Here is a 26854-nt window from a genome sequence, read left to right as displayed (position 1 = left end):
ACTAGTACCAATACCACAGAGCTTAATAACTAGAATGGCCGCAACACTGTGTACTAGTACCAATACCACAGAGCTTAATAACTAGAATGGCCGCAACACTGTGTACTAGTACCAATACCACAGAGCTTAATAACTAGAATGGCCGCAACACTGTGTACTAGTACCAATACCACAGAGCTTAATAACTAGAATGGCCGCAACACTGTGTACTAGTACCAATACCACAGAGCTTAATAACTAGAATGGCCGCAACACTGTGTACTAGTACCAATACCACAGAGCTTAATAACTAGAATGGCCGCAACACTGTGTACTAGTACCAATACCACAGAGCTTAATAACTAGAATGGCCGCAACACTGTGTACTAGTACCAATACCACAGAGCTTAATAACTAGAATGGCCGCAACACTGTGTACTAGTACCAATACCACAGAGCTTAATAACTAGAATGGCCGCAACACTGTGTACTAGTACCAATACCACAGAGCTTAATAACTAGAATGGCCGCAACACTGTGTACTAGTACCAATACCACAGAGCTTAATAACTAGAATGGCCGCAACACTGTGTACTAGTACCAATACCACAGAGCTGAATAACTACAAGGCTACAACACTGTATTAAGAGCTAGTGTTATTGTATCACTGAATGTTAAGTCACTGTATTTAACACTACATAACAGTGTTTTACTGTATCAGTGGTAAAACGTTTTAATGCCCCAATAAAACCTTGTGTGAATGGTGTTGTGTGACTATTGTCAAGACTCGCTCTTTAATCCACCTTGAATTAAATGTAATTAACATTGCCCGTATAACACTTACGGATACAGTCGGAAGGCGATTGTGGGGTGACAGCGCGGGTGCTGTTGCCTGTAGACTGAGGGGTAGACTGGGTGTTGTTGCCTGTAGACTGAGGGGTAGGCTTGGTGTTGTTGCCTGTAGACTGAGGAGTAGGCTTGGTGTTGTTCCCTGTAGACTGAGTAGTAGGCTTGGTGCTGTTGCCTGTAGACTGAGGAGTAGGCTTGGTGTTGTTGCCTGTAGGCTGAGGAGTAGGCTTGGTGTTGTTGCCTGTAGGCTGAGGAGTAGGCTTGGTGTTGTTGCCTGTAGGCTGAGGAGTAGGCTTGGTGTTGTTGCCTGTAGACTGAGGAGTAGGCTTGGTGCTGTTGCCTGTAGACTGAGGAGTAGGCTTGGTGTTATTGCCTGTAGACTGAGGAGTAGGCTTGGTGTCGTTCCCTGTAGACTGAGGAGAAGGCTTGGTGTTGTTGCCTGTAGACTGAGGAGTAGGCTTGGTGTTGTTACCTGTAGACTGAGGAGTAGGCTTGGTGTCGTTCCCTGTAGACTGAGGAGAAGGCTTGCTGTTGTTGCCTGTAGACTGAGGAGTAGGCTTGGTGTTGTTACCTGTAGACTGAGGAGTAGGCTTGGTGTTGTTGCCTGCAGGCTGAGAGCTAGGCTTAGTGTTGTTGCTTGTGCTCTGAGAGCTTGGCGAGGTATTACCGCTTGTGCTCTGAGAGCTTGGCGAGGTATTACCGCTTGTGCTCTGAGAGCTTGGCGAGGTATTACCGCTTGTGCTCTGAAAGCTTGGCGTGGTATTACCGCTTGTGCTCTGAGAGCTTGGCGAGGTATTACCGCTTGTGCTCTGAGTGCTAAGCCTGGTAATACTTCCCACAGCCTGAGTGTTACTGCTTGGAGCTGTGAAAAAACTTCCTGTCTGTGGATAAGCGGCAGCCAGCACAACAGCCGCTGTCACAAAGACAATGATAGCTTTCATCTTGATGAGAGCCGGTGTGGTAAAGACTGTTGGTAAAAAGAAAGAAACGCCTATTAGTTTACTTTTGTTAGCTAGTTTACTGAATTACGGTTTTATGAGCTTCAAGAGATCTCAGAAATGTCATTTTGACTTTCTATTCACTATTTTTAATTCCTATTATTTTTTTCGTAAAGCCGAGTATCCTTTCTCCATTGGACCTTCCAATGTTTTATTTTATGTAAGGAATATTAATTTTATCCCATATAAATATATTGTATTGTTGTGTGTCACTTTCTACTTTGTTTCTCTTTCTGACTTCTCTCTTCCTACTTTAGTTCTTCCCCACGTCTCTTTCAGTTGTCTTGTCCCCTTCTTTCTCTCCTTGTAAATTCTCTTCCTAATTTTCGTGTAGTTTCGTGCTTCGTTTATGTATTTATCACGCACATAATAACATCAATAGTGCTTAATATTGACAAGTTGAAGAATTAGTATATTGCAACAACTGGTTGTCACCTTGACCGTAATTGTTAAGGGATGGATCGGTATGCCAGCAGAAGGCCTTAGTTATATAATCAAAAGCTTCAGTTGTGGGTCATCATATGACTAAGACCCGCGTCAGGAAACACTTGTCCTGTTTGCTGACAGACTTAATTCCTCATAGTAAACAGAGTAAAGTCCGAGGCAGCTTCAGTGCAGAGCTGTGTTCCACAAGGCACAGTACTCTCTCCCATCCCGTTCCTCGCCCTTATATCTGACAAAGACAGAGATATAAGCCATAGCTACGTGACTTCCTTTGCGGATGACACCCGAATTGCCGTGACAGTGACATCCATTGAAGACACTGGGAGATTCCAAGTGGACATCAACAAAATTTTCAAATGGACCACTCAAAACAATATGAAGCTCAATGAAGAGAAATTTCAACTTCTCAGTTATGGAAAACTTGAGAAAATTAAATCTGTATCAGGATGTACAACAAATTCTAACAATACAATAGAGTGAAAAAGTAATGTGAAGGACCTGGGAGTGATAATGTCAGAGGATCTCACCTTCAAAGACCACAACAATGGTAAAATGATAAGATGGATAATGAGAACCTTCAAAACTAGGGACGCCAAGCTTATGATGATTCTCTTCAAATCGTTTATTCTCTCTAGGCTGGAATATTGCTGTACACTAACTATCCCCTTCATGGCAGGCGAAATTGTTGACCTAGAAAACCTTTAGAGAACTTTCACGGCACACATAAGTATGGTAAAGCAACTGAATTACTGGAAACGGTTGAAGTCCCTTGATTTGTATTCTCTGAAATACAGGCGAGAAAGATACATGATAATATATACTTGGGAAATCCTAGAGGGATTAGTATCGAATCTGGACACGAAAATCACTCCCAATGAAAGCAAAAACCTCGGCAGGAGATGTAATTTCCCTCAGTGAGAAACAGGGGCGCCACGAGTAAACTAAGAGACAACACAGTAAGTGTCAGGGGCCCAAAACTATTCAACTGCCTCCCAGCATACATAAAGGGGATTATCAATAGACCCCTGGCTGTCTTTAAGAACGTGCTGGACAGGCACCTAAAGTCAGTATCTGACCAGCCAGGCTGTGGTTCGTACGTCGGTTTACGTGTGGCCAGCAGTAACTGACTGGTTGATCAGACCATGATCCGACACGAGGCCTGGTCTCAGACAGGGCCGCAGGGGCGTTAACCCCGAAATCCTCTCCAGGTAAACTCCAAGTAGTAAAGGTTGGAGGGAGGGGGTAAAGGAGGTTTTGTGTGTGACTGGCTTGGACTTTCAGCAAGCGTGCGTGAGCGTGTTATATAGGAGCGAATGGAGACAAATTTAAAACTGGACGTGCTGTTGGAGTGTAAGATAACATGAATCAGTCACATGTGCATCAACTTAGTGTCTTTAATTATAGATGTTTTGCCATCCAATGGCTTTATCAAATACACTACAATTACATAACAGAAATATATTAAGGAGAAGAGAGGAAGATGAGGTAATCATTCCCTCATTGTGAGATGCTACGAGAATATTACATTTTATTCGATGTACGTTACACTTCCATATAGATTGCCTCCCAACCAGCAAACTGGGTGCTAAGGGTTTACTGGTCAATAGGGTACCCATCGTTAAATCAGTACCTTTGTTTAGCAAATCAAAGACAAGTAACGTGGTTCACTTGTGCCAGGCGAATTGACAGACTTGCCTGGGTTGCTGGTTGAGCACGGTGCATTCTCTCGCTTCTACTTTTGCCATTTTTTGTCACCTTTGTGTACACTTACTATTCCCCTGCTGTACATAGTGTATATAAATGTACATGCATGTAATGTACTTGCAATGTACTTGCAGTTTATATCTGGTGAAGGAAAATGCAAGCCATATACTATTGTTGAGTTATGTTTGCTAAAGCCCATTACGACCAGGTTCGTAATACTCTTTCTAGCAGCAGGTGATGAGCACTATAGTCAGGAAGACAACATAATGTTCCTCCAGACTTACCTGGCACTATCCCTGCCCCTCCGTTCATACTCACTGGATTTGAACCCGGTCTTGGTCATAGGAAATCTATTTCTCTCTCTCTCTCTCTCTCTCTCTCTCTCTCTCTCTCTCTCTCTCTCTCTCTCTCTCTCTCTCTCTCTCTCTCTCTAACTCTACACCATTTTCCGAATTTCTGCTCTCCTAATTCGATTTAATCGTAATAAACGACAGTTAACGAGTTAACTGAAAGATGGACGTGAGAATCGATGTTCAGAGATTGTGTTGCTGACAGAGACATGAAATTAGACTGTTTCTGAATCTTTCCTATATAGCTCAACAGTAAAGCGCTGGACCTGCCAGCACTAGGACCATGGTTCAATCTTTCCACTCTGTGGAAAATTGCATTTATCTGGATGTAACTCATAATGTATATACCAGTAAATGGTAACACATAATTATTATTTATCAAAGTTACATAGACAAGTAGGAATTTGGGACACCTAGGTCACAAAAATGTCCCCCTTTGATACCTACAACTGTCATATCCACAAGTTGCTCTGGACTTATTAATTACAAATGAAATGTACATCACCAGGAATTCTGGTAAATATAAAAATTGGTGGGCTGTATATTAAAATTAATGATACTTATACACATTTATATAACAGAAGGAAAATAAATCTTAATATCACTCACCAATTTGACTGGAGATTAATATGTATCATACTCAAAAACCTCATTCTAACTAAATTTATGAAGATAACGCTGGCCAGAATTATAACACAAATTTAGATAGCTTATCTGAGGTTCCTGGAGCTGTCTTGTCCAGTCGTCTGATATCTCAAGTTATGCAGGAATGCACATCCAACAATTTCGGCTCCTATTTGAGAGGTGTAAACCCAATTTAATCTCTAGAGCGACGAAAATTCTTCCGATTATTCACTAACGTTTCTTATCCAATTCAAACAACAATGGCGAGTCTCTTCTGCACAGGCGCAGAATTTCCCATTTTTTATAACATAAATTTTATTAAATATAATGTATTACACTAATTAACATAAAAAATACACTGTATTTTTTCCTGAAAATACATTATTTTCCACACACTCTACATAATATTTAAACCACACATTGCTGTTATACTTATCATTACCATCACCATCCTAAAACTCATTCTCAGCTTCACCTAATCTTTTTTAAGACAAATGTACCGCCGTGTCTACTCTCAAATACACTATATCGACACTTCTTAACTCTAGTTTGATAACGTTCCACTGTGTTTACGTTTTTTCTTTTCTCGATTCTCAGTCCATTGATATTTTTTATTTTGATTTTCAGTTTCCTTCTTTTGCACACTCTTCCAAACTACTCCACCAACTTCTGCAGCATCTCTTCAAAGTCCTATATCAGTGTCCAATATCAAAGTCCTATATCAAAGTCCTATATCAAAGGACTATATCAAAGTCCTATGTCAAAGTCCTATATCAAAGGACTATATCAAAGTCCTATGTCAAAGGACTCTTTTTTTAACTGATGTTTTTATTAATCAACTTTTCTTAGCACGTCAACATTGACGTCCTTTACAAGCCAGTCTATGAATAATTACAACAGCTATGGAGAATCACAGCCGTCATTAAGTCCAACTTGCAGGGGAGACTAATTCCCTTTTCTCCAGTATATCCTAACTTAAGTCTTTCTCAAAAACTCTTTATTTTATTTAGTAACTTTCTACTTATGTCATTTATTTGCTAAATTGACCCCATATCTACCTAGCTCGATCGGTAGCGCACTCAGCTCACACACTAAGGTCAGGAGTTTGAATCTCCTCCGGTACGGATGGAAAACATTAGGGATGTGTTTCTATAAGACTCCTGCTGTGCTTGTCCATTTTCACTCATCAGTAAAATGGGTACCTGGGTGTCAGCGGACTGGTGTGGGTGGCATCCTGGGTGTTAGTGGACTGGTGTGGGTGGCATTCTGGGTGTTAGTGGACTGGTGTGGGTCACATCCTGGGTGTTAGTGGACTGGTGTGGGTCACATCCTGGGTGTTAGTGGACTGGTGTGGGTGGCATTCTGGGTGTTAGTGGACTGGTGTGGGTGGCATTCTGGGTGTTAGTGAACTGGTGTGGGTCACATCCTGGGTGTTAGTGGACTGGTGTGGGTCACATCCTGGGTGTTAGTGGACTGGTGTGGGTGGCATTCTGGGTGTTAGTGGACTGGTGTGGGTGGCATTCTGGGTGTTAGTGAACTGGTGTGGGTCACATCCTGGGTGTTAGTGGACTGGTGTGGGTCACATCCTGGGTGTTAGTGGACTGGTGTGGGTGGCATTCTGGGTGTTAGTGGACTGGTGTGGGTGGCATCCTGGGTGTTAGTGGACTGGTGTGGGTGGCATTCTGGGTGTTAGTGGACTGGTGTGGGTGGCATTCTGGGTGTTAGTGGACTGGTGTGGGTGGCATCCTGAGACAAAACTGACCTAATTTGCGGGAAATGCTCAGCATAACAAGCGGCTTTCTATATAGTAGTATGTCATTGATGTCAGCTATGTTCTGTATACCTTGTACATGTACAAGGTATACCAGTACATGTATAAGGTATACAGACCATACCTGACATCAATGACGTACTACTATATAGAAAGCCGCTTGTTATGCTGAGCATTTCCCGCAAATTAGATCAGTTTTGTCCCAGGATGTGACCCACACCAGTCCACTAACACCCAGGATATGACCCACACCAGTCCACTAACACCCAGGTACCTATTTTACTGATGGGGGAACATAGACAACCCTTTCCAGGAATCGAACCAGGACACTTTACCGTGTGAAGCGAGAGCTTACGCTACCAGTCCACGGGCCACTCGACCTTAGTCACCAAACAAACTGACACACTCGACCTTAGTAAAAGTTGACCTAAACCACATAATGTGACTTCAGCCACTGTGACTTCAGCCACTGTGACTTCAGCCACAGAATGTAAACATGAGAATTATATTTAAACTCTAATAGACATTTCTTTAAGGTAGAAATATACTTTCATAAAGCAATGGAATTACTTATACTTACTCTTGTTTCAGCAGGTATAATGAACTTATACTTACTATTGTTTCAGCAGGTATAATGAACTTATACTTACTATTGTTTCAGCAGGTATAATGAACTTATACTTACTATTGTTTCAGCAGGTATAATGAACTTATACTTACTATTGTTTCAGCAGGTATAATGAACTTATACTTACTATTGTTTCAGCAGGTATAATGAACTTATACTTACTCTTGTTTCAGCAGGTATAATGAACTTATACTTACTATTGTTTCAGCAGGTATAATGAACTTATACTTACTATTGTTTCAGCAGGTATAATGAACTTATACTTACTATTGTTTCAGCAGGTATAATGAACTTATACTTACTATTGTTTCAGCAGGTATAATGAACTTATACTTACTCTTGTTTCAGCAGGTATAATGAACTTATACTTACTATTGTTTCAGCAGGTATAATGAACTTATACTTACTATTGTTTCAGCAGGTATAATGAACTTATACTTACTATTGTTTCAGCAGGTATAATGAACTTATACTTACTCTTGTTTCAGCAGGTATAATGAACTTATACTTACTATTGTTTCAGCAGGTATAATGAACTTATACTTACTCTTGTTTCAGCAGGTATTATGAACTTATACTTACTCTTGTTTCAGCAGGTATAATGAACTTATACTTACTCTTGTTTCAGCAGGTATAATGAACTTATACTTACTCTTGTTTCAGCAGGTATAATGAACTTATACTTACTTTTGTTTCAGCAGGTATAATGAACTTATACTTACTCTTGTTTCAGCAGGTATAATGAACTTATACTTACTCTTGTTTCAGCAGGTATAATGAACTTATACTTACTCTTGTTTCAGCAGGTATAATGAACTTATACTTTTGTTTCAGCAGGTATAATGAACTTATACTTTTGTTTCAGCAGGTATAATGAACTTATACTTTTGTTTCAGCAGGTATAATGAACTTATACTTACTATTGTTTCAGCAGGTATAATGAACTTATACTTTTGTTTCAGCAGGTATAATGAACTTATACTTACTATTGTTTCAGCAGGTATAATGAACTTATACTTTTGTTTCAGCAGGTATAATGAACTTATACTTACTATTGTTTCAGCAGGTATAATGAACTTATACTTTTGTTTCAGCAGGTATAATGAACTTATACTTTTGTTTCAGCAGGTATAATGAAAAAGTTCAGGAAATAACGTTTTTCTTCAGTTCTGCCCTAAGACTGACCCTTGCACAGTGTAGCACTGGTGGGAGGCCCCGGGTTGATACTCCCGTATATTTTGTCTATAGTAGACGATAACTCTGGACCCCCTAGTAGTAAACAATAACTCTGGGCCCCCTAGTAGTAAACAATAACTCTGGGCCCCCTAGTAGTAAACAATAACTCTGGGCCCCCTAGTAGTAAACAATAACTCTGGGCCCCCTGGTAGTAAACAATAACTCTGGACCCCCTAGTAGTAAACAATAACTCTGGGCCCCCTAGTAGTAAACAATAACTCTGGGCCCCCTAGTAGTAAACAATAACTCTGGGCCCCCTAGTAGTAAACAATAACTCTGGGCCCCCTAGTAGTAAACAATAACTCTGGGCCCCCTGGTAGTAAACAATAACTCTGGACCCCCTAGTAGTAAACAATAACTCTGGGCCCCCTAGTAGTAAACAATAACTCTGGGCCCCCTAGTAGTAAACAATAACTCTGGGCCCCCTAGTAGTAAACAATAACTCTGGGCCCCCTGGTAGTAAACAATAACTCTGGACCCCCTAGTAGTAAACAATAACTCTGGGCCCCCTAGTAGTAAACAATAACTCTGGGCCCCCTAGTAGTAAACAATAACTCTGGGCCTCCTAGTAGTAAACAACTCTGGGCCTCCTAGTAGTAAACAATAACTCTGGGCCCCCTAGTAGTAAACAATAACTCTGGGCCCCCTAGTAGTAAACAATAACTCTGGGCCCCCTAGTAGTAAACAATAACTCTGGGCCCCCTGGTAGTAAACAATAACTCTGGACCCCCTAGTAGTAAACAATAACTCTGGGCCCCCTAGTAGTAAACAATAACTCTGGGCCCCCTAGTAGTAAACAATAACTCTGGGCCTCCTAGTAGTAAACAACTCTGGGCCTCCTAGTAGTAAACAATAACTCTGGGCCCCCTAGTAGTAAACAATAACTCTGGGCCCCCTAGTAGTAAACAATAACTCTGGGCCTCCTAGTAGTAAACAACTCTGGGCCTCCTAGTAGTAAACAATAACTCTGGGCCCCCTAGTAGTAAATAATAACTCTGGGGCCCCTAGTAGTAAACAATAACTCTGGGCCTCCTAGTAGTAAACAACTCTGGGCCTCCTAGTAGTAAACAATAACTCTGGGCCCCCTAGTAGTAAATAACTCTGGGCCTCCTAGTAGTAAACAACTCTAGGCCTCCTAGTAGTAAACGATAACTCTGGACCCCCTAGTAGTAAACAATAACTCTGGGCCTCCTAGTAGTAAACAATAACTCTGGGCCTCCTAGTAGTAATCAATAACTCTGCACCTCCTAGTAGTAAACAACTCTAGGCCTCCTAGTAGTAAACGATAACTCTGGGCCCCTAGTAGTAAACAATAACTCTGGGCCTCCTAGTAGTAAACGATAACTCTGGGCCTCCTAGTAGTAAACGATAACTCTGGGCCTCCTAGTAGTAAGCAACTCTGGGCCTCCTAGTAGTAAACGATAACTCTGGGCCTCCTAGTAGTAAACGATAACTCTGGGCCTCCTAGTAGTAAACGATAACTCTGGGCCTCCTAGTAGTAAACAACTCTGGGCCTCCTAGTAGTAAACGATAACTCTGGGCCTCCTAGTAGTAAACGATAACTCTGGGCCTCCTAGTAGTAAGCAACTCTGGGCCTCCTAGTAGTAAACGATAACTCTGGGCCTCCTAGTAGTAAACGATAACTCTGGGCCTCCTAGTAGTAAACGATAACTCTGGGCCTCCTAGTAGTAAACGATAACTCTGGGCCTCCTATTAGTAAACAACTCTGGGCCTCCTAGTAGTAAACGATATCTCTGGGCCTCCTAGTAGTAAACGATAACTCTGGGCCTCCTAGTAGTAAACGATAACTCTGGGCCTCCTAGTAGTAAACGATAACTCTGGGCCTCCTAGTAGTAAACAACTCTGGCTGGACCTCCTAGTAGTAAACAACTCTGGGCCTCCTAGTAGTAAACGATAACTCTGGGCCTCCTAGTAGTAAACGATAACTCTGGGCCTCCTAGTAGTAAACGATAACTCTGGGCCTCCTAGTAGTAAACAACTCTGGCTGGACCTCCTAGTAGTAAACAACTCTGGGCCTCCTAGTAGTAAACGATAACTCTGGGCCTCCTAGTAGTAAACGATAACTCTGGGCCTCCTAGTAGTAAGCAACTCTGGGCCTCCTAGTAGTAAACGATAACTCTGGGCCTCCTAGTAGTAAACGATAACTCTGGGCCTCCTAGTAGTAAACAACTCTGGGCCTCCTAGTAGTAAACGATTACTCTGGGCCTCCTAGTAGTAAACGATAACTCTGGGCCTCCTAGTAGTAAACGATAACTCTGGGCCTCCTAGTAGTAAACAACTCTGGGCCTCCTAGTAGTAAACGATAACTCTGGGCCTCCTAGTAGTAAACAACTCTGGGCCTCCTAGTAGTAAACGATAACTCTGGGCCTCCTAGTAGTAAACGATAGCTCTGGGCCTCCTAGTAGTAAACGATAACTCTGGGCCTCCTAGTAGTAAACAACTCTGGGCCTCCTAGTAGTAAACGATAACTCTGGGCCTCCTAGTAGTAAACAACTCTGGGCCTCCTAGTAGTAAACAATAACTCTGGGCCTCCTAGTAATAAACGATAACTCTGCACCTCCTAGTAGTAAACAATAACTCTGGGCCTCCTAGTAGTAAACAATAACTCTGGGCCCCCTGGTAGTAAACGATAACTCTGCACCTCCTAGTAGTAAACAATAACTCTGGGCCTCCTAGTAGTAAACGATAACTCTGGGCCCCTTAGTAGTAAACAATAACTCTGGGCCTCCTAGTAGTAAACAATAACTCTGGGCCTCCTAGTAGTAAACAATAACTCTGGGCTTCCTAGTAGTAAACATTAACTCTGGGCCTCCTAGTAGTAAACAATAACTCTGGGCCCCCTAGTAGTAAACGATAACTCTGCACCTTCTAGTAGTAAACAACTCTGGGCCTCCTAGTAGTAAACAATAACTCTGGGCCTCCTAGTAGTAAACAATAACTCTGGGCTTCCTAGTAGTAAACGATAACTCTGGGCCCCTTAGTAAACAACTCTGGGCCCCCTAGTAGTAAACAACTCTGGGCCTCCTAGTAGTAAACAACTCTGGGCCTCCTAGTAGTAAACGATAACTCTGGGCCTCCTAGTAGTAAACAACTCTGGGCCTCCTAGTAGTAAACAATAACTCTGGGCCTCCTAGTAATAAACGATAACTCTGCACCTCCTAGTAGTAAACAATAACTCTGGGCCTCCTAGTAGTAAACAATAACTCTGGGCCCCCTGGTAGTAAACGATAACTCTGCACCTCCTAGTAGTAAACAATAACTCTGGGCCTCCTAGTAGTAAACGATAACTCTGGGCCCCTTAGTAGTAAACAATAACTCTGGGCCTCCTAGTAGTAAACAATAACTCTGGGCCTCCTAGTAGTAAACAATAACTCTGGGCTTCCTAGTAGTAAACATTAACTCTGGGCCTCCTAGTAGTAAACAATAACTCTGGGCCCCCTAGTAGTAAACGATAACTCTGCACCTTCTAGTAGTAAACAACTCTGGGCCTCCTAGTAGTAAACAATAACTCTGGGCCTCCTAGTAGTAAACAATAACTCTGGGCTTCCTAGTAGTAAACGATAACTCTGGGCCCCTTAGTAAACAACTCTGGGCCCCCTAGTAGTAAACAACTCTGGGCCTCCTAGTAGTAAACAACTCTGGGCCTCCTAGTAGTAAACAATAACTCTGGGCCTCCTAGTAGTAAACAGTAACTCTGGGCCTCCTAGTAGTAAACAACTCTGGGCCTCCTAGTAGTAAACAATAACTCTGGACCTCCTAGTAGTAAACAATAACTCTGGGCCCCCTAGTAGTAAACAATAGCTCTGGGCCTCCTAGTAGTAAACAACTCTTGTCCCCCTAGTAGTAAACAATAACTCTGGGCCTCCTAGTAGTAAACGATAACTGTGCACCTCCTAGTAGTAAACAATAACTCTGGGCCTCCTAGTAGTAAACAATAACTCTGGGCCCCCTAGTAGTAAACAATAACTCTGGGCCTCCTAGTAGTAAACGATAACTCTGCGCCTCCTAGTAGTAAACAATAACTCTGCGCCTCCTAGTAGTAAACGATAACTCTGCACCTCCTAGTAGTAAACAATAACTCTGGGCCTCCTAGTAGTAAACGATAACTCTGCACCTCCTAGTAGTAAACAATAACTCTGCGCCTCCTAGTAGTAAACAATAACTCTGGGCGTCCTAGTAGTAAACAATAACTCTGGACCTCCTAGTAGTAAACAATAACTCTGGACCTCCTACGAGTAGGAAGCCCAGAGTTATTGTTCACTACAGATATACGAGACGGTTGGAACTACAAGAGTACCAACTGGAGGCTTCCTACGAGTGAAACACCCTGTATTAATGCCCAGAGCCCAGTGTAACACTCACCAGCAGTAGAGAAGTGAAGCTTCAGTGCTTGATACACACTTTCTGACTCTAGGATCCAAAAAGTGGTCTTATATACAGCATTTCCTTTGCACCTCACTTCCTTTGTCCATTAAGGAAGCTTACGATTTCATGCTTAAAGGTCATTTGTTAAGAACAGTCACCTGCATGACTGCCTTCCGGTAATGAAGGACAAACTTCAGGACGTCACTCAGTCATCGGACTGGAGAAGGACTCGTAATGCTAGACCAGAGTGAGTTTGAGAAATCTTAGAACATAGACGATGTTACGCATGAATAGAATTTATGATTTTAGATGTGCGCGAGTGAGCACACACACACACACACACACACACACACACACACTAAGAGGTATGTCCTACGAGGAGAGGTTAAGGGAAATCAACCTGACGACACTGGAGGACAGGAGAGATAGGGGGGACATGATAACGACATACAAAATACTGAGAGGAATTGACAAGGTGGACAAAGACAGGATGTTCCAGAGATTGGACACAGTAACAAGGGGACACAGTTGGAAGCTGAAGACACAGATGAATCACAGGGATGTTAGGAAGTATTTCTTCAGCCACAGAGTAGTCAGTAAGTGGAATAGTTTGGGAAGCGATGTAGTGGAGGCAGGATCCATACATAGCTTTAAGCAGAGGTATGATAAAGCTCACGGCTCAGGGAGAGTGACCTAGTAGCGATCAGTGAAGAGGCGGGGCCAGGAGCTCGGACTCGACCCCCGCAACCTCAACTAGGTGAGTACAACTAGGTGAGTACACCACGACAGAACAAGAACAGATCGACAGTAGCTGAGGGAGAGGACACAGAAACGAAAAGGGCTAGGAAGAGAGACAAGGACAGAGTCAGCAGAGGAGAACCAGAGCCGGGCAGAGTAACAAGCACAAGCACACACAGAACCACCCTCAGAACACCACAGCCAAACACGCTATCCCAACTCAAACTACAATACACACTTGCAACCCCACCCCACATTATGCTGTATAATCCGACAGCACACTGCCAGGTCCTCCACCCCCACAGACCCCATAGAATACAGTGTTGGAGAGGAAACTGAAGGTATGGTACACCAGCGTTGTTGGAGTAACGAATAAGTGGGAGAAGTGGAACGAGAGAATCAAAGAGGCATCACCGGACATCATAGCTCTCACAGATACCAAGCTCACTGGTACCATCTTTCCAACAAGATATCAGATCTTGAGGAAAGACAGAGGAAAGAGGGGGTGGAGGAATGGCACTGCTCATCAAAAACCAATGGAGAGAGGAGACAGAGGAGAAGCGTCCCTACATAATAGGAACGCTTCAATCTGGAGGTCCCATGGTTGTAATTGCAGTGATGTATAACCCACCACAGAACAGCAGGAGGTCAAGGCAAGAATATGATGAGAGTAACAGATTGACAGTGACTGAAGTGACCAGAAGGGCTCATGCGAGCATGGCAAAGCTGCTGATTGTGGGTGACTTCAATCACAAAGAAATTGACAGGGAGAACCTGGAGCCACATGGCGGCCCGGAAACATAGAGAGCTAAGATGATGAGGCGGTACTAGATAACCTCATGTACCAACACGTAAGGGACTCTACCAGAGAGAGAGGAGAGAACGAGCCAGCAAGACTAGACCTAGTATTCTCTTCCAGTAGTGCAGATATTGAGTATATCACATATGAAAGACACCTTGGGGCCAGTGACCACGTGGTTCTGAGTTTCGAATAGTTACAAGTGGGGAGGGAAGGAGGAAGGGCAGGACAAACGAAGCCAGATTACAAGAGAGGGGACTACACAGGCATGAATAATTTCCTGCACGAGGTTCAGTGGGACAAGGCACTGGCAGGGAAGTCAGAAAATGAGATGACAGAATATATGACATCAATTTGCAAGGATGCTGAGGAGAGGTTAGTACCCAAGGGTAACAGGAATAACGAGAAAGCCAGGATGAGCCCTTGGGTCGCTCAAAGGTGTTGAGAGGCCAAAACCAAATGTGCTAGAAAATGGAAGAAGTATAGAAGGCAAAGGTCCCAGGAGAATAAGGAGAGCAGTCGTAGAGCCAGAAATGAATATGCACAGGTAAGAAGGGAGGTCCAACGACAATATGAAAACGACAGCAGCAAGAGCCAAATCTGTCCCGAAGCTGTTGTACAGCCACATCAGGAGGAAAACAATAGTCAAGGACCAGGTAATCAGGCTGAGGAAGGAAGGATGGGAGATCACAAGGAACGACCGAGAAATATGTGAGGAGCTCAGCATGAGATTCAAAGAAGTATTCACAGAGGACACAGAAGGGCCTCCAGAAAGACGGAGAGGCAGGGTTCACCATCAAGTGTTGGACACAATATATACAACCGAGGAAAAAGTGAAGAGGCTGCTAAGCGAGCTGGATACCTCAAAGGTGATGGGGCCGGATAACATCTATCCATGGGTCCTGAGAGAGGGAGCAGAGGTGCTATGTGTACCACTAACAGCAATCTTCAACACATCTATCGAATCAGGGTGACTACCTGTGGTATGGAAGACAGCAAATGTGGTCCCAATTTTTAAAAAGGGAGACAGACATTAAGCAATAAAATACTGACTAGTGTCACTGACGTGTATGCAAAGTCATGCAGAAGATTATCAGGAGAAGAGTGGTGAAGCACCCAGAAAGAAATGAGCTTTTTAAAAAAACCAGCACGGTTTCAAGGATGGAAAATCCTGTGCCACAAGCCTACTAGAGTTCGTTACTATGGTCTATTTTGATCTTGATTTAGCGTATAATACTAATTGGCCCAGACTCATTTCTTAGGCCTTCGAAGCAATCTGCCTTGTTTCCTTAAAATATTCTTGTCTAAGAGACATTTCTGAGCGCGAGTTAATAATCTGCTTTTCCCTGACTGTCCAGGCTGAAGGTGTCTCTCAGGGTTGTGTTCTTAGCACAATTCTTTTTTTAGTCGCTATCAATGACCCTGCATCTGTTCTCCCATCTAATATTTGGTCATTACTTTGTTGATGATTTTGTTATAGCTTACGCAGGCGCTGACTGTTACCTAGTAACAGCCTCTTTCCAAAATGCTATTGACTGTTTCCCCACTACCCATGCGTTTCCCATTTCTTTTTTATTGCCAGAACATCAGTTTACTTTTACAAGATGCTCTTTCGTCCCCAATACCACGTTATACCTGTATGATTCCTGTATACCAGAACGAGATGCTGTCAAGTTGCTTGGCCTTCTGTTTGATCACCGGATGTTCTGGAGACCTGGTATAACCTCCCTGAACCAACTTGCCATTGCTGGCAAGTTGGATCAGGGCACATCGTTCTTGGGAAAGAGTTTATCGAAATTGGATTAGGGAGACCAGCTACATTTTGGAGCCTCTCCTGCAACTCTTTCTAAACTTGACGTCATCTGTCATCAAGAGTTACGTTTGTGTCTTGGTGTTTCCTCTCTGGTTGAGAGTCTGCTTTTGTAAGAGTGGCGTGATGCCCATTGTCTCTTATTTTGTCCGCTCATATGACCATCAAGATCCTTTACCTAGTAATACATCTGATATTCTTGAAGAAATTTATCTCCCTTCTCCCGCGTAGAGTTACTCCCTCTCGTTAACCTCACGTTATCTCCCCCTTCTTTAGCAACTACCAATCTCTCTTCAATCTTTACTAATCCTATATCTGCCACTGACATCATGCTTTCTGCAAGTTTCTCGTTAATTAAAATAAGTAAAGCCATCTGTGTTTATCAAGGAGACGAAACTAGTGACAGACACCAACCGACCTCCCAAAATTTTTCATTCACTCCTTCCCAATCCTTTGTTTCATCCCCTGTCTTTACTACACCCATTTTCTCTCCGTATTCACTCTCACTTGCTTTCCCTTCATTTACCCTCTTTATATATCTATCCAGCATCTAGTTATTCTTTTTCCTTTAGAAAGTTCCGACGATTCGTATCCGTTCGTCTCCACTTTCGTGAGCAAAAGATCAGTTACCTACTGTAGGTCTCGCCATTGCAGTTTATACCGATGATACTAATTCCTCTGACGTTGACGGGTTGGCAACAGTTTTTCACAATAGAGTTGTACAAGGTCATTTATTACATCCAGCGAGAATTTTCACGTGTAGTTCCAATCGCTGTTATACTTATTGTATCCCTACGGTGCCCCGTGGTTAGGTGGGTAAAGTTCTCGCTTCACACTGCGAGAGTCCGGGTTCGATTCCCGGTGAGGGTAGAAACATTGGGCGTGTTTCCTTACACAGGTTGTCTGTGTTCACGCATCAGTAAAATGGGTACCTGGGTGTTAGTAGACTGGTGTGGGTCGCATCCTGGGTGTTAGTGGACCGGTGTGGGTCGCACCCTGGGTGTTAGTGGACCGGTGTGGGTCGCATCCTGGGTGTTAGTGGGCCGGTGTGGGTCACATCCTGGGTGTTAGTGGACCGGTGTGGGTCACATCCTGGGTGTTAGTGGACCGGTGTGGGTCACATCCTGGGTGTTAGTGGACCGGTGTGGGTCGCATCCTGGGTGTTAGTGGACTGGTGTGGGTCGCATCCTGGGACAAAACTAACCTAATTTGCCCGAAATGCTGTGTATAACATTGATGTCAGCTATGGTCTATATACCTTGTACATGTACTGGTAGTAAATAAAGATATTATTATTATTATTATTATTATTATTATTATTATTATTATTATTATTATTATTATTATTGTTATTATTATTATTATGATTATTATTATTATTATTATTATTATTTACCTAGCTTAACATCTGAGGTAATTTCAAACTCCTTTAGTGTTTTATAGGCTATCCAAAGATTTGATTTCCTAATCCTGTTGTTCTTCATATCAACCAGGCCTGATCAAACAGGCTGTTACCGCTGGGCGCACGTAGACTGGCGTACGAACCAAAGCCCGGCTGGTCAGGTACTGATTTTAGGTACCTGTCCAGCACCTTATTGAAGACAGCCAGGGGTCTATTGGTAACCTCCCCCTATGTATGCTGGAAGGCAGTTGAAGAGTCTTGGGCCCCTGACACTTATTGTGTTATCTCTTAACGTGCTAGTGGCACCCCTGCTTTTCATTGGGGGAATGTTGCATCGTCTGCCCAGTCTTTTGCTTTCATGGGAAGTGATTTTCATGTGCAAATTTGGCACTATTACCTCTAGGATTTTCCAGGTGTATATTATCATGCATCTTTCTCGCCTGCATTCCAGGGAGTAAAAGTCAAGGAACTTCAACCGTTCCCAGTAATTTAGATGTTTTGTCGTACTTATGTGTACCGTGAAGGTTCTCTGTACACTCTCCAAGTCAGCAGTTTCACCTGCCTTGAAAGTCGCCATTAGTGTACAGCAATATTCAACTTTGGTTATGCCACATTTGAGTAAATAGACATTGCCACTGGGTTCCTGGATATGTAAATGCTCGGGGCAACGAGCAGACAGACTTCTGGGCTGACAGCTGCTTATGACATACTCATTTCATATTGGGTTATCCGACTGTCAGATTATACTGATGTAAACTGTACAAACCTTGTTTGGTTTTCTGGTTGTCTTATCGTTCACTTGTTTTGGAGACTACACTCTCTTACCTTTGTATTGGATACTCACGTTTCACTCATGGATACAAACGTTTCACTCATGGATGCAAACGTTTCACTCATGGATACACACGTTTCACTCATGGATACACACGTTTCACTCATGGATACACACGTTTCACTCATGGATACACACGTTTCACTCATGGATACTCATGTTTATAGCCCGTTTGTTTGGTGATGCTGATAGCGGGTTCAATGATACGTCTTCGGAGGCTTCTTACTTTATTTTACAAAGTCATGGTGGGTACACAGGCTTGTGTGTTGAGTGCCCATGGCCTGGGAGGGCCATGCCCAGGAGGGAGAGAGGGAGTAGACTTGTCTGCTTCTAGGCCGCTGAGTGAGTGGGACCAGCGTCCCACTGACCTGGGTAGGCCTAGAGAGGGCAGCACTTAAGTGCTGCGAAATATGAACTAAGCTGGCAGACAGCATATGCTGTCTGTGCTGACAGTACAGGCTGTCTACATTTGCTCGGCCACACACCTCGTGTCGTCCCGACGCGACAATACTTGTGGGCCCGTAGGTGCAAAAGAATTACTTACACTAGCTACCCCAGGGATGGACTTGCTTCTGCTCACTTGTAAATCAAAAATGGACATAAAATGCAACGGGCAAAAAAAAACTCTCCCATCCTGGGGAAGAGAAAACTGGCTTGCCTGCGCTGCTTCGTTGAGGAGAGAGTCCGGAGACGTCAGCACTGGAACTAAAATCTTCTATACACAGGTTGTCCACAGGGCTGAACATCAGGCTTGGCTACTCGTCCACGAACGTTGTTGCACCCTCACATCTGCAAACAATGACTGACAGTAGCATTTCCCAAGGTGTGACATATGACTCGAAGGGCAGCACTGCCCTGACCGTAATACAGGTTTTAAAAGAGACACTGGGTGCACATACCTACAATAATACTATGTCCATGGAATTCATTACACTTTGGGTACCCTTCAAAAATTATTTACATACATGATTTTGTCCATCCTGACTCCATTATCAACTAGCTATACAATGTGTGTGCATTTATACCCATTTCTGCAAGCAAACAACTAGCATAACTAGCGTAGGAGTCAGATAAGTCAGTAGGTACGTCAATGTCACAGAAATGTACTGTTGTTCTGGGTCGCAGGCCATAAGTATGGAGCCTTACTGGGCTGTCTTCAGTAACAGTAGAAGTGGGAGAAGAAGTAGACGGGTTGTCCCTAGCATTGATCTGATTGTGGCTTTGTAACGCACGTGACTCCAGCTCTGCTTCGGCCTGCACATGGTCCACATACTTCATGTGATCAAGGTGGGCTTCTTTGATAGTTCCAGTAGCAATCTCCCTCACCTCTAACTTATTGCCACGGAGCTGTCTGAGGACACGGTAAGGACCCACGAATTTTGGGACAAGTTTGTGCATGCCTGGGGTCTGCGCCGGGTTGAGCAACATAACTTTGCAACCTAGTTCCACTTTGCTTTTCTTGGCGAGGGCGTTGTGCTCAGACGTGAACCTATCAGTAGCTTTCTGCCCGAAATGCCTAGCCATGCTAGGCGTTCTAGTGGTACACTCTGTAATCATTATTTAACTACATGTAAACCACACAACAACCAAATTCTGTAAATTCAACATTGTAATCTTTATAGAGAATAAACTTTGAATTTGAATTTGAAAGGTTCTCTCGTACCCGAAAACAAGCTGCATGGTCCGCATCTTTACTACACTGGGGTTATCAGTGTCGTAAGTAGGTCAGGCAGAGCAAACAGAATTTCGTATGGTAAACGCTTGTCATAGCCATACAAAGCGAAATGAGGTGTCTCACCGATCGAGCTGTTGAGGAAGGAGTTTAATGTACACCGAACATCTGGGATAGCCTCATCCCATGTAGTACAACTTGGGTTAACGGTTACTCTGAGCACCTCCAGGACTTTGCGATTTGTACGTTCAGCAAGACCATTACTCGCAGGGTGGCGTGGAGCTACTGGCGCTTGGTGAATGTTAAATCTAGAGCAAAGATCCTACATTATGGCGTTTATGAACTCAGACCCATTGTCTGACAGAAGGACACGTGGGCAGGTATGATGGAGAACGACATGCTCACGGAAAGCATTAGCAACAGTCTCGGTAGTTTTATCAGGAATGGGTACTAATTCATTGTACCGCGTCAAGTTATCTACCCTTACATGCAGGTGCTTATTTCCCTTCTCCGAGGTCGATAAGTTCGTCAACAGGTCGACAGTTCTCTCCCAGGGCTCCTTTGTAATGGGATACTTTAGAGTGGGGTTAGGACCTGTAACGGTACCCTTGTGCTGTATGCAAACAACACACTGGTGTACATGCTTGGCAATGTCTGCTGCCATCTTAGGCCAGAAATATTTCATTCGTGCCTGTTTGATACCGCGGTCCTCCCCGGGGTGCGCTGCACCTGGGACATCGTGGATCAACCTAAGAGTAGCTGGTATCATGGACTCCGGTATAACCAGTTGGTGTGATGTAGATCTTAATACTTCTGATTGCGAAAAGAATTTAGGAGTTCTGGTTAGCAGTAATTTAAAACCAAGACAACAGTGCATTAGTGTTTGCAATAAAGCTAACAGAATTCTTGGCTTCATATCTAGCTAGAAGTATAAATAATAGAAGTCCTCAGGTTGTTCTTCAACTCTATATATCCTTGGTTAGGCCTCATTTAGACTATGCTGCTCAGTTCTTGTCACCGTATTACAGAATGGATATAAATGCTCTGGAAAGCGTACAGAGGAGGATGACAAAGATGATCCCATGTATCAGAAATCTTCCCTATGAGGATAGACTGAGGGCACTGAATCTGCACTCTCTCGATAGGCGTAGAATTAAGGAGGTTATGATCGAGGTGTATAAATGGAAAGCAGGAATAAATAAAGGGGATGTAAATAGCGTGCTGAAAATTTCCAGCCAAGACAGGACTCACAGCAATGGTTTCAAGTTGGAAAAATTCGGATTCAGGAAGGATATAGGAAAGCACTGGTTTGGTAATAGAGTTGGGGATGAGTGGAACAAACTCCCGAGTAGAGTTATTGAGGCTAAAACGTTGTGTAGTTTTAAAAATAGGTTAGATAAATACATGAGTGGGTGTGGGTGGGTGTGAGTTGGACCTGACTAGCTTGTGCTGCTGGGCCTGGTGCAGTGCTCCATCCTTGAGTGGAGATGATCAGACTGGGTGGGTCATAGGGCTAATCTGGGGGGAGAGTCATTGGTCTAATCCGGGGGGTACATGGACCTGCTTTGCATGGGTCAGTAGGCCTGTTGCAGTGTTCCTTCTTTCTTATGTTCTTATGTATATGGTTCTGCCGGGGTCCACCAACTGTGCAACACGGCACAGTACTCCTTGGTTGACCACCAAATCCTTCAGTGGAACGGGAGACTTGACCCGTAAGTCAACGTCCTCCTTGGCATGATCTCATAGTCATGTCGCAAGATGTCCCGATACATCTCGAGAAATTTGACAGGGTATTAGACAAGCTAGCTCAGGCAAACCTTAAGGTAAAGCTCTCCAAATGTCATTTCCTCCAGAAGGAAATAAAATTTCTGGGTCACGTAGTGACTCAGAATGGTATAAAGACGGACGAGTCTAAAATCTCGGTCATGCAGAAATTCTCCAGACCCATGACGGCGGATGTAGTCCGATCCTTCATAGGCCTGGCGGGTTTCTACCGCACCTTTATCGCAGGTTTCTCCACCATTGCTGCACCCCTGACATGCTTACTCAAGAAAGACACCCCTTTTGAGTGGACGTGTGATCAAGAACAAGCTTTTGTCACTCGCAAGAACAAGTTAACATCAGCCCCAGCCCTTAGATTCCCTGATGCCAGCAAAGTTGGCATCGGTGCAGTCTTGTCACAGGAATCTAATGGTAAGCAACAGCCTATTGCCTATGCTAGCCGTGTCCTTATTAAAGCGGAAGTCAATTACTCAGTGACAGAGCTAGAAGCTTTATCCATTATATGGGCCTTGAGTCATTTTCGAGATATCATCTACAATTATCCTATCAAGATTTATACAGATCATCTACCTTTGTTTGCCCTTTTTGCTAATAAGAACCTATCGGGAAAGCATGCTCGGTGGTTGCTCACTTCACCGCCAACTGACTCGAGAGGTACAAGTGCTCCCCCCCACGGACTGGCTATCGGTCATTCCCTCACATTGCCCGCTGTGTACTCACTCCTATCCAATTAAAGCCAAACTAGTCTACAGCTGCATCATTGCTATCTACGCTACCTCCATCGGCATTAAACCATTGTTCAACAGCAAGAACAGCAATAACAGGGGTGGCAGTGGTGGGATCCATGTGGCATTGTGATCTACGTGGCATGCTGATCCACGTGGCTTGCTGATCCACGTGGCTTGCTGATCCATGTGGCTTGCTTGCTGATCCACGTGGCTTGCTCATCCACGTGGCTTGCTGATCCACGTGGCTTCGAGTGGTCTCGGGTACTTGGATACACAGCTCTGGCAATCAATTCACACAGAAAACAGCAGAAAACACAGCAGGGGGAGTGATGGCATGGTGGTGTATGGAAGGTTGGTGAGGTGTGAGTGTACAGCAGGGCGAGCGTGGGCGAGGCAAGGTTAGTTTAGTTTAATATGTTTATTATGCACCCCATACCCATCCCGTGGGCGGTAGTCAAAAGATTACAGAGGTACATAATTGGTCCAGGGACTGGACTCCAAAGTTTTGATAGCTGAGCAAGTTACAAAGGTAATGAACTAGATCTGGTCATAATCATGACCAAGTTACAAAGGTAATGAGCTCCAGGTAGAGCTGGTCACACTCATGAATAATTGCAAAGGTAATGAATCATAAACACATTAATCATGAGAATTTACAAAGGTAATGAGCTCCAGGTAGAGCTGGTCAAAATCATGACAAGTTTCAAAGGTAATGAATGATAAACACGTTATCACATGATTACAATCATAGACAAATTACAGAGTAATAAGCAGTTAACAAACATAGCAGGGAATTCATCCATTGCCCCAACAACAGAGGCAAGGAACGGCCACTTCCTCATCTTCTCCCACAAACACGGAGACACACACACTGGACGCAGAAATCACCACAAACTCACCTCTGGCTTGCTGAAATAGCAACAATAACAGAACATACAAGTGATGCTGAACACGTGACTTGAGAAACAGCATGGGACGCTGTAGCATGGGGTCACTGGAAGCACTTACAATTCTCGAAGAAATTTGGCAAACTTCGGCTAGATCCTGCTTGTACCCGAGTCTGGATGCTGGAACATGCAGACACAACATCAGGATAACTTGTTGAGAGACGGATGCTTGTTGTGTAGGGTGATGAAATGAACAATTTCATTCTTTCTTCCTTTCTCCAGGCAAACACAACTTGCTGCAACCTCCACTTCCCACCATTTATAACCCGTTTGTTTGGTGATGCTGATAGCGGGGTTCAGCGATACGTCTTCGGAGGCTTCTTACCTTATTTTACAAAGTCGTGTTGGGTACACAGGCTTGTGTGTTGAGTGCCCATGGCCCGGGAAGGCCATGCCCACGAGGGAGAGAGGGAGTAGATTTGTTGTCTGCTTCTAGGCCGCTGAGTGAGAGCGAGTGGGACCAGCGTCCCACTGACCTGGTTAGGCCTAGAGACGGCAGCACTTAAGCGCCTCGAAATATGAACTAAGCTGGCAGACAGCATAGGCTGTCTGTGCTGACAGTACAGGCTGTCTACACATTTCACTCATGGATGCACACGTTTTACTCAAGGATACTCATGTTTCACTCACAGATACACACGTTCCACTCATGGATACACACGTTTCACTCATCTATATACACGTTTCACTCATGGATACACACGTTTCACTCATCTATACACACATTTCACTCATGGATACAAACGTTTCACTCATGGATACACACGTTTCACTGATTGATACACATGTTTCACTCATGGATACACACGTTTCACTCACGGATACACACGTTTCACTCACGGATACACACGTTTCACACATGGAAACACACATTTCACTAATGGATATACACATTTCACTCATGGATGCACACGTTTCACTCATGGATACACACGTTTAACTCACGGATACACTCGTTTCACTCATGGATACACACGTTTCACTCATGGATACACACGTTTCACTCATGGATGCACACGTTTCACTCATGGATACACACGTTTCACTCATGGATACACACGTTTCACTCATGGATGCACACGTTTCACTCACGGATACACACGTTTCACTCATGGAAACACACGTTTCACTCATGGATACACACGTTTCACTCATGGATACACACGTTTCACTCATGGAAACACACATTTCACTATTGGATACACACATTTCATTCATGGATGCACACGTTTCACTCATGGATACACACTTTTAACTCACGGATACACACGTTTCACTCATGGATACACACGTTTCACTCATGGCTGCACACGTTTCACTCATGGATACACAGGTTTGACTCATGGATACTCACATTTCACTCATGGATGCACACGTTTCACTCAAGTATACTCACGTTTCACTCAGATACACACGTTTCACTCATGGATGCACACGTTTCACTCATGTATACACGCGCTTCACTCATGGATACTCACGTTTCACTCATGCACACATTTTGGATGCACACATTTTGTAGACATCCTGTACTGTCTGCACAGACAGCCTATGCTGTCTGCCAGCTTAGTTCATATTTTGCGGCACTCAGGTGCTGCCCTCTAGGCCTGCCCAGGCCAGTGGGACGCTGGTCCCATTTGCTCACTCAGTGGCCTAGAAGTAGACAACAAGTCTACTCCCTCTCTCCCTCGTGGGATGGCCCTCCCAGGCCATGGGCACAACACACAAGCCTGTGTACCCACCACGACTTTACAAATAAAGTAAGAAGCCTCCAAAGACGTTTATAATTGAATCCCGCTCTGCAAAAGCCACCAAACAAACTGGCTATGATTAGTAGCAACGGTGGTCGCAGCAGTTGTGTTTGCCCGGAGAGAGGAAGAATATAGGATGAAGTTATGTATACTTCATCACCCCATGCAAGAAATATCCATCTCTCATCGAGTTATCCTGATGTCGTGTCTGCACGTTTCAGCATCCAGACACAGGTACAAGCAGGATCTAGCCGAAATTTGCCGAATTTCTTCGAGAAATATAAGTGGTGTCCCTCTGACTCCATGCCACAGCATCCCACGCTGTTTTCAAGTCACGTGTTCAGCGTCACTTGTATGTTCTGCTATTGTTGTTCAGCTAGCACAGCTATTTCAGCAAGCCAGAGGTGAGTTTTGTGGTGATTTCTGCGTCTAGTGTGCGTGTCTCCATGTTTGTGGGAGAAGAGGAAGTGTCCGTTCCTTGCCTCGCCTACGCTCGCCCTGCTGTACACTCACACCTCACCAGCCAACCATACACCACTATGCCATCACTCCCTCTGCTGTGTTTTCTGTTATTTTCTGTGTGAATTGATTGCCAGAGCTGTGTATCCGAGTGCCCGAGGCCACTCGAAGCTACGTGAATCAGCATGCCATGTAGATCATGACGCCACATGGGGTGTGGATGAAGCCACTTGGATCTACGAGCCACGGGAGTTACCGAGCCAGACGTCCCATGCCACATTCTGTTGTCTGATGCCCACATCACATTGACATCACTGATGCTGCTGCTGCCTGACTTCTTGATGTCATGATGTCTACCTGACGTCACCTCGAGATGTCTGCTGATGTTGCAGTGCTGCTGACGTCACCTCGCGAAATCATGCCTGAAATCACATGTCACATCGAGAGTTTCAGTAATTATGTCAGTATTGTCAAGAAGATTGAGAGAAGATATATGTTGTGTGTTAATTAATTCCTCTCAGTGTTCTCATATGTTAGTGTATGGCTTAGTGTCAATTTTGTGCACAGAAAAGCATCATTTGCTAGTTTAAGCCATGTTGTACCGTATATACCACGGGTGTGTGTAAAGTTTTCTGTGTGTCCAGTGTGGTTCTGAGCCCAGACCAGTGTGTAGCACCACTGCGTTATTGTCACCCAGTGTGAGCAGCGCATTTGACAGCTGATATTACTCAGCCCCAAGCGACTGAGCCCCTTGTATAGAAAGCTGCAATGCTTGTCGCTCATAGATGTTCTGCAGAATCGTACCTGCTACGATTCCCATCGAGATTTGCTTCACTTCACCTCCAGACCTTCAGAGTGCAGTTATATGCAGAGAAACAAGTCTGGGGATGCTTAGACTAACCTCTGCTATAACTCCAACTGCTGAGAGAATGACACTCGTCAAGCTGCAGTTTAAGCCCTGTCGGCAG

At 44.0% G+C, this 26854-nt stretch overlaps 1 protein-coding gene across 1 annotated transcript in view; it reads right to left on the bottom strand.

Annotated features, from left to right (window-relative positions):
- LOC128703525 (mucin-21-like) overlaps positions 1-20074 on the bottom strand; it is a 35352-nt gene extending 15278 nt beyond the window's left edge. Inside the window, exons 1-3 of the mRNA XM_070104705.1 lie at positions 19697-20074; positions 2492-2690; positions 824-1795 (exon numbers count right to left, since the gene is read on the bottom strand). Of these exons, the coding sequence (XP_069960806.1) occupies positions 824-1795; positions 2492-2690; positions 19697-20074 (1549 nt within the window). The remainder of the gene's footprint in view (positions 1-823; positions 1796-2491; positions 2691-19696) is intronic.
- Positions 20075-26854: the final 6780 nt, after the last annotated feature.

This window comes from Cherax quadricarinatus, chromosome 93 (assembly GCF_038502225.1).
Source record: "Cherax quadricarinatus isolate ZL_2023a chromosome 93, ASM3850222v1, whole genome shotgun sequence".
Taxonomy (NCBI): Eukaryota; Metazoa; Arthropoda; class Malacostraca; order Decapoda; family Parastacidae; genus Cherax; species Cherax quadricarinatus.
Note: the sequence above shows the minus strand (reverse complement) of the source record. Positions and strands in the feature narration are given on the sequence as shown.